General features: G+C 26.8%; 1 protein-coding gene across 2 annotated transcripts in view; it reads right to left on the bottom strand.

Annotated features, from left to right (window-relative positions):
• LOC129962386 (uncharacterized) overlaps positions 1–17694 on the bottom strand; it is a 409662-nt gene that overhangs the window by 228909 nt on the left and 163059 nt on the right. For both annotated transcript variants that reach the window (XM_056076178.1, XM_056076230.1), the window contains one exon: positions 6275–6506. In XM_056076178.1, the coding sequence (XP_055932153.1) occupies positions 6275–6455 (181 nt within the window). In that variant the 5' untranslated portion in view covers positions 6456–6506. The remainder of the gene's footprint in view (positions 1–6274; positions 6507–17694) is intronic.

The following is a 17694-nucleotide window of genomic DNA, read 5'->3' as shown; positions in this document are numbered from 1 at the left end:
AAAATTATTAGTGAGATGATTGAGGCACGTGGAGTTTTAACTATCTGTAAATAATTCGTGAATATCAGCCATAAATTGCTATGTTTATTGACTGGTATGTAGCCAGCTCTTTTTATTTCATTATCATTAATTATACATAGTAACCAAAAATCATACATAGTGATCTTTAATTATAATGACCACTATGTATTATTTTTTGTTGTTATTTTGTGCAGACATGAATTGAAAACACAATGAAAAATGTGTCTGCATATAAGGGGAAAAAAACACTAGTACGTCTGCCAGTTTCGATTGGACACCGGAGCCTATTTAGTTTGTTCTCCTTTCCGCATTTTAGTAGGAAATTAGAACATTTTTCGTTATTTTCAATCATTTTTCGTGGTGATTACACAGAAAAAGTTTTGTGGTTCTAGGTTAATTAGGAGCGATTTTACAACTAAATATACCTAGAACGTCCGCTGATGTCGTTTCGAGATCAAAGCAATTTATCATTATAAATAGCTGTCGTTCAACAAACGATACTTCACAAAGTAAAATAAACTTCCCAAAATACTATCACATATGTTTGGCTTTGATTGCAGCTTTATTGGGTTCACAGCGGTAATGAAAAATTATTCTAAAATTGTTGTGTCTAAGTGTTTCGTCACATTGCATTTGCTTATCTGCTCATAAAAAAAATCATTTGATTTTTAAACACCTTGTGCAGAGAAGAAACCCTGAAACGATGGCTCGTAGTAACGGTCTAAGCCCTGATGAAATTATTCGTTGCGAGAGCTTTCTGAGAATGAATCGGATGGCGGTGAGCTGTCTTGTTCCAATTTAGATTCCGATGAAGACATAAGATTGCATGAAAGTGACTACGAAGAATCTGAAGAAGTAATTTGTTTTGTAACAGTTTTTTTATGACATAAAGGGTCATAATATTTGAAAATTACACGAAAGTATATTAAAAAGTCTTGAAACTAAACCCTACTTAACAGTAGTCCTGCAATTATTTAGTTATTACAATTATTTTATGTATTTTATATCGCGATGTCGAAACGACACCGGCGGACGTTTACGGATAATCGAAATACCAGTTATCAATGTTAAAAATGTGTTTCTAATTAGACATGGTCTTTTATTTATGTATATGGCCAGAAACAATTTCTTTTGAATTAAATAATTCCGATATGTCCTAAATTCTTGTCGTTTGGGTTTGTGGCATAAATTAAAGTGATTGTGTTATTCAACTGCATCCATATTTGTGTCTTTTAAACAACATTTTCAGCTATTATAGAAGTGCCATATTATCAAATATGTAAAGTGCTAACTAGGAATTCAATAGGCTAACTAGGAATCTTTTAACATTGAGAAAAAAAAGAGTAAATTCTTGTTTATTTGGATAGCTTTTAGGATCATTTATTTATGCACTCTCACTGATTTTTAAAGAGCTATATGCATGAATTTATTGGAATCAATATCGAAATTTTGCGATATTATTCTTAACTATTTTTGTTGTTGTTTTTGTTTTCAAATCCACTTGGAGATCAACATGCATTTATTTTAATTTTTTTTTGTATTTCATTCTCTGATTCACAAATGAACAACCTTTTTAAATTTTGTATTACAGTTTAGAATATCGGGAAAAAATATACTTTCCTTATTTCCTTTAAAATTACATTTTAAAGAATTTTTTTTTAAATATTTTTAATTTTCTAATATAAAGTTATCATTTTCATTAGCTAAATATATATTCATAACTTACATAATAGCTTATGTAAATTTATTATTTATATTAGCTAAATGTATATTTATAATTCACACATTAGCTAATGTAAATTCACCATTTACATTAGCTAAATGTATATTTATAATTTAGATATTAGATAATGTAAATTGATCATTTATATTTGCTAAAATCTAAATTAAGTTTGTAGCAGTTCATCCGCATTTAAACATTTTTTTTAACTTTGAGTTGCGCTTTAGTTATTATTAAATTTTTTAAATAAATTTATTTTTATGATATTTGTTGTTTGAAAACATCTTACATGGGAATTCATTTCAAACCAAGATAATATGTCTGGTTTTGGAAACTTGAGAACAATGTTCCGAAACTTGCATTGCGAACCAATAGACTCTTGCAGAACTCATATAACCGTAAATATTTATATTTCTAACCAATTTATATTCTTATCGATTGTGTACTATAACAAGATTCAAGATAAAAAGAACTTATTCCACCATTATATTTAGACGTTGCATTACATAGGAAGTTAATAAACCTGTTCTCTCATGCGGAAGAAAAAAAAAAGATGCACCATCAAAAATTCCATTTCATATACTCTCAGAAATCACGATTGCAAGCTATTCTTTAGAAGATACTTGTTACAGGCCTATCAATTTTTGGCGAAGAAACCATCAATTTCATTGTTCTACAAATAGACCTTATCTCCGCTATAGATGAAAAGAAATCTTACTTTACATTCGGGAAAATTCGATCGTCCTTACAACATCGTTTGATATAGCAGATACTATTCCATTCTTTTATATCGAATGCAAAAAAAAAAAAAAAAAAAAAAAAACCTTCCAATTTCTACTTCGCAGATATTTTCACTGCTTCAATTTTTTTCACTTTCGATTTTTTTTTTCTAAAGTCCAATAGATGAGTTTCACGAGTTTTTTCAAAAATTTTTTCGTCTCTCTCTCTCTCTTCTATCTGGAGAGCTATGAAGAAGTTTTACTCCTTTCTCTTCGTTTTTTGATATTTTACTTTTTCCTGCGGTTGAATTTCTTACGATTCTTTCCGATGTATGCGAGTTAGATTTTTTTTCCTTTTTATTTTTTTGCATTTTTATCTTTCGGATTTCGCATTGGCTATTGGTCTGGTGGGATAAGGGAAAGGAAAATACATCGGATAGAGCTGTCTGAGCATGCGTCAATTTTTTTTGTAGGATAAGGATTATTCCACTTTGATAAATTACTTATTTTAGAATACGAAAGTATTGAGTCATTTATTTGTGACACTGGGCATGAAAAAGAATTGTTAGACTTGCAGTTGTATAGGGCCTTTTTAAATGTATAGAACTTTCACAGACTCCTTTCGACAAATATGGGCTAAAGGAAATTTTTAGAATTGAAAAAAATTTGTTTCTTCAATTCAAGGTAAACTTTAAAGGAAGAAATAAAATTTCCACCTTGTGAAGTAGCTTTGGAAAGTATGAAATATTCCATTCTAATACATTCAAACTACTAATATTTATCTATTTATTATTACAATTATAATTTTCTTCGAAATATGCATATAGTAAACTCGATAAATCAAGTGTAAATATATTACATTAATAAAATTCAGATAGAAAAAATATATCTAAGGAATACTTGTAAGAAAAGCTACAGTTTACAAACGTGATTTTTTTTTATATAAAATATTCAGAAATGCTGGAAAATATAAATAAAATACAAAATATGATGCAATAAGTCCAAATTTAAGTAACATCAAGGATCATTTAATGTAAGTTAAAAATGTAATAAATAGAAAAATGGTAGCAATTTTCGAAAATATTAATCTCAAAAATATTCAAACTTCGAACCTAATCATGTGAAAGGCCACATTTTTTTTCTTCCTGTTTTTATTGTTATTACATTTTAAATTAATTTTAGAACATTACCACTTAAATTCTGTTAACTATAAATTACGTGATGCAGTCCAAATCAATCAAAACTCTCTATATGTCAGGTCATTAAGCATAGAGCTAATATTTTCAGCACGTAACCACATGGGGAATAGAAACAACTATTTGGCTGGTAAGTACTTATTAAGAAGTTGTTCAAAACCTTAATTCATTGAATTGTATAAATTGTGTTGATAATAATTATAAAATTTTAAATATAATCAAAAGTTATATAAAAATTTAAAAGCCTTTTTTCCATAATTTCGGAATTTTTTTATTATATAAAATTTATATTTATTTAATAAAAAATGCTTGGTAAAAAAACTCAATTTACAATTCAACAAATAAAACTATTACTAATATCAATTTTATTTATTAACAACTCTTAGTCTAATTTCAATGAATATTTAATTATTTTTAAGAATACATTCAGATGTTGAAATTCCAGCATTTCTTCTCTGTCCCATTGAAATGTTATTCAAGATTCTCGTTTTTTTTTTTTTGTCCACTTATCGATGCTGCTTGCAATAAACAATAAGTTTTAAAGATGAAGCAAATATAAAAGAATATAGATTTTAAAATTTACTAAGCAACGACATTTGAAACGGAAGATTCGGTTATCCTTTAATTTTTGTTTTTCTATAATATATACATATGTTACTTTTAAGTTTCATTTCGAAAATTTGTAAGTTTAGTAATGTATTTCTAAGAATAAATTTTAAAAATATATAGATGACAGAGTTTTTTTCCCCTTCCTTTTATTAAATTATCTACCGTATTTGTTATTTTTTATGCTATGTTTTAGAATCAATATTTTTCTTTCCCTTAATTGAGTTACCACTGTTAAATTTATCTAATAAAATATTTGACTTATTCATATATGTTCTAAGAATTCGTACATCTTCATAGTTTCGATTCAGATATTCTACGAAATATAAATAGTTCCTTGAAGTAAAGATAAGAACAACAAGAAATATTTTAGGAATGAAAATTTCACAAATACAAAAAATTGAGTAACAAAATTATTTAATTACTCAAATGATAATGAAGTCAACAATTACTTTTTTCATATGAATTTATAATGCACGTCAAACAAAATTATAGTTGAATCCTCATATGTAAAGCAATGTCTGTTAGCTGTGTACAGAAAATATCTTCGACTTTTTCGCAAAGAAGTTAAAGAATTCAACTACTTAATTTAAAAATATTAATTATTAGTTAATTTTTAAAATGATAGATGCAATGAAGGAATTTTTAGGAAATAATTTTAAATTAAAGTTTTAAATTCCTGTATTATGCTGTTGAAAACCTTTAAGTATTAGAAATTAAAAAAACAACAACAATATTTGTATTTGATTAATTCATCAATAAAAATCACATACTGTTTAAAATTTTTCATCTGACTGTGTAAATTTCGGGTAATTATAAACTATCGGTATTCAGAGTTATAAATAAGGAATATATTTAAAACAATAAAAAAAATATTTTTCTTTTTAAAATGTAGAAATTTCGATTATAGCTGCTTTATGAAAAAACCAAAATGGTTTTCCACTTTAATGAAATAGGAAGAAAAATAGTAAAAAAATATTAAATAAATTAGATGTAAAAATTTCCTAATAATCTTAATAATCGGAGTAATAATAATAATAGATGATCAAAGTAAAGTAATAATTTAGTTTATGACTGTATATGTTCAATTAATAAAATTTTTAAGTCAATACTCTTTACTTAAAAATTCTTGTTATAATACATTTTGAAATTGTGTCGTTTCAATAATATATTTATAATTTCTTTAACTATACAAGCTAGACTTAACTCGATATAAACTGAATTTTAAAACAATAAAGGGCAAATTTTTATAATAATAAAATATTTTTAATATTTTATTTTATTGATTACCAGTGCATGTTAACATTATTATTAGGATATTTTAATTATAATTCATATCCTTCGTGAGGATCACCAAGTGTACGCAGAAGAGAAGTTGAAAGAAAGTAATGGGTTCGCGCTGTTCTTGGAATTATAACAATGGTTTGAGATGAAGTTGTATATATTTCCCTGACTAGACTTAACTATTACGGAGTCGGTTAAGTCTTAGTATTCTCTTTGATATTTTGTGTTATTTTTGAGACGATTCTATTATCATTCAATTTTTCCTGGAAGTTTAGGAAAGATTGTGGAATCTTATGTAGTCAACAAGCCACTTATATTCTTGGAAAATCAATTAAGTATAAAAAAAAATAGCTGCAAGACCATTAGCTGAACAAACCATTTGTATCGTAAATATCATTTTTCATTGAAATGCATTTAATAATATTTTCATATATAAAATAATCGCTGGAAATAAATTATTAATAATCAGAAAAATCTGAAAAGAATTTTTTCTTTGCAATAATGTTTTGTTCTTTAAATTAATCCTTACTTAAAAAAAAGTCTTTAAAAGTTCTTGAAAGTATTGAATATCTTTCACATCTTTTAAAAAAATCTTCGTTCATTATAAAAAAAAAATACCAACATTGGAACTTAATAACTTTACGGTCTGTATCTGAAAACGATATTATTCCGAACTTTTATTATTCTTAGAAGTAAACATGCAATGACTTTCTGAGATTTCCACTTACTGGTGCATCTCTCCGGCTCATCGCTGCCATCGAAGCAATCGGAATTTCCATCGCAATATCGTCCGCCATCTACACATTGTCCCGAGCTGCAACGGAATTCCGTTGGTTCACATCCTATCTTTTCTCCAGAGACGAGAAGAAATGACGTCATGAAATGGAAAAGCAGCGAGAAGAATTCCATTTTAGCTCTCTCCTCACTCCTCACTTAGCAACTGCATCTTCTAAAATGGGCCTAAAAATAGAAAACGTAATATTTAAGATGATTTATCGATAAGGCTAACAGAAAGTGATAGGAGGACATTGAAATTTTAAGCCAAAGCAACAGTTTGCTAAAATACAAATAGTTTTCTATAAGTTCGTATTTGATTACTTTCTTAATTGTAAATATGGAATTTCATATCAATATGTTTAAAATTTTATCTCAATTTCAATGCCGAAAAAGGATGTACTCTTAGTAATAATATGATGGTTTAATACTTTCAGAATTTAAATCTCTGTTAGTTAATAATTTTAATTAAATTTTGATTCCATATCAGAGGTGTCATCTAGTGGGGAAATTGAGAAAAAAAAATGATAACAAGTTCTCTTAATATTTATGATTATTAAATAGTGAAATATATGAAAACCCAAATTACAGAATAAAATAAAAAAGGAAAGCAGCATTTAAAATGCCCTTCTATTAGTATATAAAAATTAGAAAAGAATATTTTATTAAAAATTTGATTAAAATAAAATTGTAAAACTGTGAATAAGATAATAAATTAAAATAAGTATTACAAGAAAGAAAAACTTTTATAAAGAAGTAGAAACATACTTTAAATTCTATTAAAATTCGATTTTATACTTAGAGGATTTCTTTTCCGTTTTGCACTTTTTTCGATATTGCTTGGACTTAATAGAATGAGATATACCCGAAATGGCAGCATAAACAAAACGTATCAATTAATTGATTTAAATTATATTCTGCCTCTTTCAAAATAATCTTCTCCTACTGCCATTCACTATTGCTGTTGTTTTTTCTAATCATCAAAATATGCTTCAAATTCGTTTTTGGAAAACCCCTTCAGACATCGTAGTGAATTTTCGGATTAATTAATGAAATGAAACAAGTTGCTTTGAAGATACAATTTCAAAAGTGGAAAAGAAAAAGTCGTAAGGTGCCATATTATGGGAAAACGGAGCATATGAAGCCATATTCAATGAGTACTTTATCAAAAATTCAAAAATAATAATGACTATGAAAAGACAACATTTTCCAAACGCTCTGAGTTATCCCCTCACATTGTTTTTGTTTCTAAAAACTTCATAATCCAACTTAATCATGTAATGGATCTTTTACTTTGAACAATATTTTATCATCGTAAATTATTCTGCTGGTTTTGATGAATTGAAAAAAAAATTTAAAAGGAAAGGCAATTAAGCAGTGAATATGCGATTATTAACCAAAATCACGATGATAATTAACAAAAACTCCCTGTATTCTGATGATGATGATATCGTGGCCACGTTACCACGGACAGGGGGTGAAGTAGCTTCTGAGGGTAAAGACCCCTGAACACCCGAGGGCAGAAGTCTGACTTGTAGCTCCCCCTGTATTCTGATGAATTAATTACATTTTGAGTTGAAAGGCCTGGTGTGAATTAAATTTGGTATTTTATGTCAAATATTTTTTTGTTGAAGTGACCTGGAAGCTTACAGATAGAAATGGTCCAGATATCGCCCTATTTAAATAGCTCTTAAGGTGCAAAAAAAAAAATTAATAGAACTGCACTTAACTTTAAAAAAAAAATATGGAATAAACTTTTATTTCCTAGAATGCATGTTTCCTTAAAAAATCAGCAAATTTTACCAAAAAAAAATCTATTAAAGAAACAGAGATAAAAATTTGGTCTAATCTAAACATTTGATTAATAATTCATTAGGTATATTGGTACCTGAGTATAAATTTATCATTCATAATTCATATTTATCAAAAAAAAGTTTTTTTTCTTCGAGTGTATTTGCATTTTATTACTAGATCTTTCCAATAAAGAACTGTGTTCAAAGTTACAACACATATCAAATTTCTTTGACACATTTTTTTTCTCTGTTCAACCAAGAATGAAATATGAAATACGAGAAACATTTTCAGAAATTATCACATTCTAGCTATAAAAGAAGTTTTACAAAAGTATTTCCTATAGCATACTATAAAGTATGCAACTAGGATGTCGTGAATAAAAAATATGGAACGAATTTTTTTCCAAAGAATTCATTTTATGGTTTTCTATTTTATATTGTAAAGCGTTATTTTCATTCGTTCAGCTAGAACTGTAGATAACAGTGAAATATTTGATTTCTCTGTCACTTGAAAAAAGAAAATGTTCTCTCGAAGCTAAAATGAATCTGTCAGTTAGGCCTCAGCTCAAGTTTATTCAAGCGAGTGAGAGAGACCCTAAAATGGAACAAAAATCGTAGACGTGGAAAGAAAGTTAAAATACAAAAGATTTTTTTTTTTGTCTTTTGTACCTACGCGAAATTTAACTTATCTGAAAAAAAATATTAATAAAGAATTTAATCTCATATTTTGTAAGTATACAGATTAATTATAGAAACATATAAAATGATGAATTGTTTAAAATGTATAAAATATTTCCTTCGAATTTAATAGCCTTTTCTGTGGGCTTCGTTTAAAATTGTACTGAAATATTTAATTTTTAATAAAATTAATAAGAATAATACTTCTTTGAAAACATGAAGAGGAAAATTGAAATGAAAACATGAAACTTGAAGTAAGAATAACTTTAACAAAATTAAGCAAAGTTCCATACGATTTATTTTGAATGAGTTGAATCAGAAATGAAACGTTGCCGTTCAGGGAATGGAAACCCTTTATCGGATTATAAATAAGGAAAAAAGTTAAAGCACGACAATGAATAAATGATGCAGCTTTTTAGATTCAAGCAAGCCGAAAGTGAAATTTTATTACATATAATCACATAAGTTGATGAATTCTTTAAAATGCATAAATTTTTCCTTCAAATTTAATAACCCTGTCTGTGAACTTAATTTTCAAATTGTGCGGAAATATTTTTTTTTAGTAAAATTAATAAGAATAACAGTTTATTTGCATATAAGGTATTAAAAATATGAAAACTGAAATAAGAATAATTTTAACGAAATATACAAAGCTCCAAACGATTTATTTTGAATGAACTGAATAGGTTACTATTAATAGAAAAACAGCTCCTCAAAAAACCTATTAAAACACACCAAATATAAACGATGCAGTTTTTTTTTTTAGATTCAAGCAAGCCCAAAATGAAATGTTATTACATGAACAATTATATCGATTTTCTTATTATTTATTACTTTTTACTTATAATAATTTTTATTTTTTATATTCTGTCTGTTTTTTTCAAAATGTATAAATATTAAATATAATATGGATGAGGACTAATATAAATGTTCTGTACTATTTTTATACTATTTGTTTCGGCAGAAATTCTGTTAAAAACCCAAACAAATATTTCAATATTGTGGAAATTCAATATAAAGAATTAAATATTACTTTTTAAAAAAAGAGAGTGATATTGAATTTATAACTTTAAAAGAAATTTTCAAAATTTTGATATCTTGGTTTAAATATAGTTGTATTTCTTTTCGCACAAAATTTATATAAAAATATTTTATTAAAGAGTCATATTGTTGTGAAACATTGTTATGATCAAAGAGGAAAGCTGCTCACAACTATTTATATGTATTTGAAAAATACAAAAAAAAAATATCTAGATTATAAATGATTTTTTTATAAATTTGATTAAATACCTTTTAAGAAACATTTTACTACTGAGATAAAAAAAAAAGTAAAATTCTCATTTTAATAAATTTTTCTCCTTGATCTTTATTTAAAATTACTATCATAAAAAGTACGAATCTTAACACATTTTTTTCAAATTAAAAATTTAATGAAACAGCTAAATTCTAAAAATATTATAATTTTGTAATATCGAAATTGTAGTAAAATTTCAAAACTCTAATATATCAGAAAATAGGAGAAAAATGGATTTCAATGTTCATAGTTAAAAGCATAAAAGATGCCGAATTAAATTTACGAACATAGCGTTTTAAAAATTACAAATATTTATTTGACCTCCAGGCTTTTGTTAGATTTTCTTCCAATTTCATTTTTATCAAACTTTTAAAGCATTACTAAGATAAAACGGAAATAATGTTAAAAACACAAAAAAAATATATAAAATGGCTAAAACCTTTAAATAAAACATATTTTCCGTCTCGAAAATTTCGTCTGGCTGTTGATGATAATTGATTATTTCACACAGAATCGGTTTCTTTTCTCTGATTTAAATTTATTTCAAATAAAACTCCAATAATTTTATTTTTTACTTCAAACTAATAAATTTATCTTGCAATTCTCGTATATTCATAATATATGCTTAATAAGAAAACAATGTTATCACAGGCCTTTTTTTCCCTCTTCTATCCATTGATCACAATATACCGAAACAGTCATTAACACCTGCGAGAGCTAGTCACATGCGTCTGACGTAATATATGACGTTCTTAATCTACTATTTATAGCACTTCGCCAGTTGCGCTACATTGTAGCTTTTTTTTCCATGAATGAGTTCATCAAGAACTCTTCCATTATTCTTCCTAGAATTGTTATTCATACAAAGAGAGGAGAGCTTGCAAAAAAAAGGAATGTTATTATACTTTTAAAAGTAGATAGTTTTTGTATGGAAGCTATGATGAGAGCAGCTGAAATTCAAGATTAAGCATCGTGTTGCTATAGTAACCATCAGATAAGTACGGTACATTGCTTCTTTATCGTGTGTTATCTAAAATAATTGAAGCTCTTGAATAATGAACTGAAAATTGAAGGGTGCAACAAAAATGGGAAAGAGCTCTTTGAAGTGTCCTCATAAGACGAAATATTTATAATAGACAACAACAAAGTGTTTTATTTCAAACATTATTATTTGATGATTTCTAAATTCAGTTATATTTATTTCATGTTATATTCGTTCTACCCAATTTTGGTTGTCCGATTTGTTATCTTTCACCTATAATATTAAACGAGCAGTACAAATAGGTGAAAAAAGCAGGTAAAACTTGAGCCTTTAATATTTATAATAGACAACAACAAAGTGTTTTACTTCTCCTATTGAAATATAGAAATATAGTAATGTCAAAAAATTTAACTCGAGATTTTAAGCAATTTCCACGATTCGGAACTCTCCGAGTTCAAAAAACACATTTTTGGCATAATGTCTGTCTGTGTGTGATAACTTTAAAGCCTTTGAGCCAGGAAGCTGAATTTTGGTATACGTAATTAACGATAAATTTATATATACCTGCCAAATTTTGAGATAAGTGTTTAACAGTAAGTAAAAGTTTAAACTTATACTACAGTGTTCACTAAATTTCCAATATATCAGAAATTGAATTTATTTTTAAAATTTACTAGAGATTTTGCAGATGTTTTTGAAATAGGAATTTTTTATAGAAATTTATATTTCAATTGATAAAATAATATTAGATTTTAGAATTGAAACCCAAAATCAATAAATACACCCTTTTTAATTATAATGGTAATGAAGAATTGAATAAGTAATTTTAGATTCTTTATATTTACAGTTCCAATTCTATAATCAAGAACATATAAAGAACAAATTTAAATTTTCTTTTTTTACAGTAGAATTTAGAATAGAGTTTATTGCGGTTAATTCTTAATTGAAGTATTGATATTTACTTTCTCAGTCAACTTTTGGGGATTTTTTCGATAACAAAATTAATTGCTAAAGTCTAATTGTGTTAAAAATACCACCATATTCGTTTATCTTTTTTCGTTTGTTTACATATAATATTTCCAACTGCTTTTATCTTACTATTTCAGAAAGAACTTCTAATATACTACTCTAATTGGATCTATTAAAATTAGTTTTATAATTTCAAGCGAAACAACAATTTTGTGCAAGAAACATGCATTTCATAAAATTCATGCATCCAGCTTACTGAGTTTTAAAGTTACCGCAATCATATACCCGCCAGTAGTCAAACAGCAGATAGGCAAACCAATGTAGAATTTTGTGCCAAATTTCTTCCGCTGCTTTCACTGTCTACTATGACATAATACAAAAGGCAGATATACCAATTGCAGAATTTATTCAAAAGAAAAAAAAATCTTTAAAAAAATCATCAAATTCACCTACCAGAACACCAATGGTTCAATTACTATATCTTGATGTTTAAAATATTTTCTCTAAATGTTTAATATATGAGAAAATAAAAAAGAAGTGCTTATTATGTTAAATCAAAAGGCATTGTAAAAAGTAAGTTTGCAAAGATTTTCAAAATGAAAAGGTTTGCAAAAAATTGACAAGCATTGTAAAATTAGTACTGTATTATGTATTTAACATTTTTCGATGAATAAAATTATTTATTTTTTGGGGAAGGTTAAAGTTTTAAATGATTATGATATCATTTAAAACTAATGTTGTATTTATTCACTAGTTTCCTAATTTTTCAACTCAATTATTTGTATCATTTTGAGTAGGCGCTAAAAGGGTTTAAAAAAAATCAAAATGGCAAAAAATAATAAAATGTAATTATTATAATCTGGAATGTGATCTGTTCGTTCAATTATTGTCACTTTCCATTATCCCGTTCTTCTGATAATGATAACTCAAACACTTATATCTTCTCACAATTACATTATATTACATTACGAAAATGCTTTCAAAACATTAGAGTCAACGAAAAAACAAAAGCCTTTCGTACCTGGGAAAAATCGAATAAAACAGTCGAATTATTTCTAAAAAGAACTCTCGAAAAATGAATTACTGTTAGCTCCCGTAATGCAATATCCAAAAAGATAAAAGCCTCCCTCTCTTTTTTTTTTCTTTTATTCCGTCGATAATTTTTGTTCAACACCAGTGGCAACGAATCAAAGCTTAATTAAATAAATTCCTTTAATATCGTTTTCCCGTTCTACTCCAATGTGAAGAGAAACGCCGATAGCACAGTCCTTCAGTGGAATAATGAATACACTAGCTCTGAATGTGAGATTCCGGGATGAAAAAATTTTTAGAAAAAAATGGTTAAAAACAAAAGACGATTGAAAAAAAAAGGAACGCAGGACGTAGAATAAAACATCCGGGTTAAAACATCTATTGTAATTACAATCGGGCGGAACGAAGAGTTTCATTCTCAATTAGTATGAATGCCTTTAAGGCAACCCCCACGTTTTGGAAGACGACTGGTATAAGTTGCTATTTTAAAACAGGAAGAGGGTCTTTAATGGCACAAATATTTATGAAGCTGTTAGAAAAGGAAATGTTTGATTCGAATATCATGTGGGATGACACTGAGTATACATCTGGCAAATAAAATATTCAGGCATGTAGATCGTTGGTATAATTGCATCAATTAGAATATTTAATTGCATTAACAAAATTAATTAATGTAATTACTGATATCGACTTATTACTTCTAAATCCTAAATTTAAATATTCTTTTGATATAAAATTATTTAAGTGTTGACAAAAATTAATTACAGTTATTACTGATATCAAGTGAACATATTTTAGTACTTCTAAACCCTAAATTTCACATAAAATTAATTAAAGTATTGGCAAAATTAATTAAAGTTATTTGTGAACAATCCTATTACTGCTAAACCCCAAATTTAAACATTATGTTGACATATACTAAAAAAAAATAATCACCTGGACAATAATTTTTGTATAAATATACAACAAATCATTATTAAGTATTATGGTTATATTTCTTTTTTGAAAAATTTTTAGAGTCGTTTTTTTTTACTTATTGTATTGTAAAATATTTTTGTGACATAAACTAATTTATGAAAGAGATTCGTTTAGTTTATTAAATAATACTAAATGATTTCTGATAAATTTGAATAATTAGTAATCAACTCACATAGTTTAAGACAGCATATTTTAAGACCGAATTTAATTAGAAAACAGTCTCATTTCAGAATCTGTATCATTTAAAAATTAATTTAGTTAATTTTTAGTTACAAAAGGTTATCGTAAAAAATAATTAATCTAATCACTTTTTTAGGTTTAGATTATAGGACAATACTATGTCAAAAGAGTAATAAAACCCAGTAATTTTCAGTAATTGCCTATTTGCATATTAAATTAATAGTATAATTTAATAATATCAGATAATTTCGAGGAAAGGTGTATTATTATCATTTTAAATGAAATTCCTGCTTTAAATCATATTTTGCACATAAAACATATTTTATACAACGTGTGCGCCCAGGGCAATATGTCGTGTCCTTATTAGCACAATATATTTTACGTTATTCCCACGAAGTTGCGCAATGTTCTGAATGCCCACCAATGTCGGAAAGATATCTTTGCAATGTTGCTCCTTGGCATTTTGATCCAATAGGGGAGGAGGGTCTTTTCACATAGAAAATATACATGAAAGAGTGTTTTGAAATTCACTTCAAAACTGGAGGATATACTGGGATGGATGACAGTTAATGACATATTTAAGGACCAGAAATGAATGATTAGGACTTAAGAAGTGAAAGCCTGTGAAATAGGTCCAGCAGTTTGGGTCGGAAGACTAGTTTTTTGGGTTTCATGTTTAATTTGATATAATGGATGGATTGATAAAACCACACTATTTGGTAAATGCATATGATACTATTTTTATGGTTTCTTTATCTCTAATCAGATCTGATAAAATGCCTTACTGTGAATTTTAAAAATGTATTAATATAACAATAAACATATTTCCCAAATAAATGTACTTTGAAGTCTATTTAAGTAAAATTCAATAATTATAATTGAAATAATTTTGTTTCAAATTTGTATCTCTACATATGTCTTAATTATGCAAGCTTTAATATTAAAAAAAACATTCAAAATGTCAATTTTTCTAGAAAATATAACAACTGTGATTGGTTGATTTTTTAAATGTCAAGGTATTTCAAGATTACTGAAAATGATTTGAGAGATTTTTGGTTTAAACTCATGTTTTGAGTATACGAATATATATACATGTATATATTATTTTATGCATCGATTTGGAATACAACATTTGAATCGTATCCAATGATATCTATATTTATTAGATGGCATAAATTGACGTTATATAATGATACCCTATTTTATATCTAACACATATGAACTAACTTTGCTTTTCAAGTATCACAAGATTTGGAGAATTTAAATAAAATTGCCTCGAGTATCAGATAAAGAAAAATCTCTTCTTTGTAAAAATAATTATTTCTAAACAAAATGAAAATATTTTTCAAAAATTTCACGCTTTACTGTAAAATTTGAGTAAGTTTCTAATTTTTTTTTCAAATTAAAACACATTACTTTCTATTCCATTTGCAATGTTTGATTTTTTTGTTATCGTATAGTGATTTTGTTGCAGCAAATCAGAACTATAATGCTCTGTCCTCCTATGTATTAACTATGTATTTAAAATGTTCTTTGATAAAAATTGAATATTTGTTATAAAAACACAAATAATATTGTATGTAGTACTTATGCTCTACGTCGTAAAATAAATTTAATTTGATTTATAAATTCTTTGCTTAGTTATTTTTTATTCAGAATACCTTCTTTATTGTTTATGAATTTGCTTTAAATGAGAGTTGTCTGTTTTAGCTATAGCAGTAGTAGCTCAGAATTAGAAATTTCAATGTTTTCTAAGATATTTATACAATGATATAAAGTTTTGAATATCACCATCTGGAAAATCTTCCACGATTTAGATTTCCATTAATTCTATTTCTATATGATATATAATTTCCGCAGTTCAAAATCTTATAATAATTCTTTCAATTCATTGGGAACTTTTATGGAATCAAAATAATTTTGCAAAATCTTTTCTTTTTCTTTTTTGTTTATTTCCTTTTATCTTTTCATAGTCATGATTTTTCATTCTCATGCCTGCTGAAAATACTTTCAGATGATTCAATGTATGTTGAGGGAAAAAAACACATCATGTAATATAATATTTATAGAATTTTATATTTCTTTATACAGGTAGTATCTTTCCTCTGAAGTTTACCTTTAAATTCAAACTATCTTCCACAAACATCACGTTCTCAATTTTTTAAGATGCGCATTTCTATGCCAAAGACTCTTCAAACCATAAACATACATACAAGAGCATGTTATTCGGTTATTTTTTTTTAAAAAAAATCTGGTTATTTTCTATCCAAAACCAGTTTTAGAGAGCTCTACCTATTGCTTATTTTTCAGTATAGTTTATAAAAAGAAATAATTTAGCTATAAACAGAAAATATGCCTCGTTGGACACATACATACTTTGGTTTAGAGTAAATATTACAAAACTATCGAAAGAGAAGAGGGTGATCCACTGGGGGGAGGGGAGGAGGAGATGGAAAGAGATGAAAGAAGGGAGACTGTTTTCTTTTTTTAGTTTGAAAAATATTTCCTCAACCGAAGAAATTGGAACTCGTGAATAGGCAATTTTTCAATAAAATCTCCTTTCCCAGAACAAGCTGCCGTTGGGATGCAGTTTAGAATAAAAATTCTACGTGGCCTAAGGTCAGTTGAGATGAAAAACAAGAGGAAAACGTCAGTGTGTCCAGATGCGCCTAAGAAATGGGACATTTTATTTTTCTTTGACCGAAACATGGAAGATTTCTCATAGAATAAAAATATTTCAAAGTTTATCCTGCACTGCAGTTATGCATAGGCAGCGTTGTAGTAAAAGCTGCATATAAAATAAGATAAATTTAAAAGAATTCGGAAATGTAAATATTCTTATTGAATATATTGTTTAATCTCCATATATAAACGGATTTCTTGTTCTGTTTTTTATTCTTAATTTTGAATCACTTGTTGAATCGTAAGAGTGAGTATCATTGCATTTGTTTTTCGAACCTGACATTCCTTACCAAACAGACAAATCGCATCATTCATAAAATGTAATTTTATTTATCTTTAATAATAATGAAGAAGAGTGTATGACTGGGCACATAAGTGCTTTTATACATACGTATCAGAATTCTATAGGATAATATAAATTTCTAAATATAATTACGAGATTTATATCGACGGAACTGAAGCTACTAAACTTGACAAAAGTATATTACAAAAAAGTAAAACAAACACTTCGTAGAGTTTTTTCACATAATTATTTCGATATCCGACTACCTTAAAAACACTAGTTATCGACCACATTGGCGAATTCTTCTTTTATTATTATTTCTTGAAGTTCAGGCTTTCCTCTTTCCAAAATAGTATTTTCTAGGAAAAGGTAGGTCTGATCTATCATCCAGGATAATTTTAAACAATTTTTTAGCTAAAATTTTTTTTAACTTCAATTTTCTCAAACTTTAATTTTTATAAAAATTATCCACCGTTAACACGATATCTCAAAAACTAATAGAG

Source organism: Argiope bruennichi, chromosome 1 (assembly GCF_947563725.1).
Source record: "Argiope bruennichi chromosome 1, qqArgBrue1.1, whole genome shotgun sequence".
Taxonomy (NCBI): domain Eukaryota; kingdom Metazoa; phylum Arthropoda; class Arachnida; order Araneae; family Araneidae; genus Argiope; species Argiope bruennichi.
This window is presented reverse-complemented; position numbering and strand designations above follow the sequence as displayed.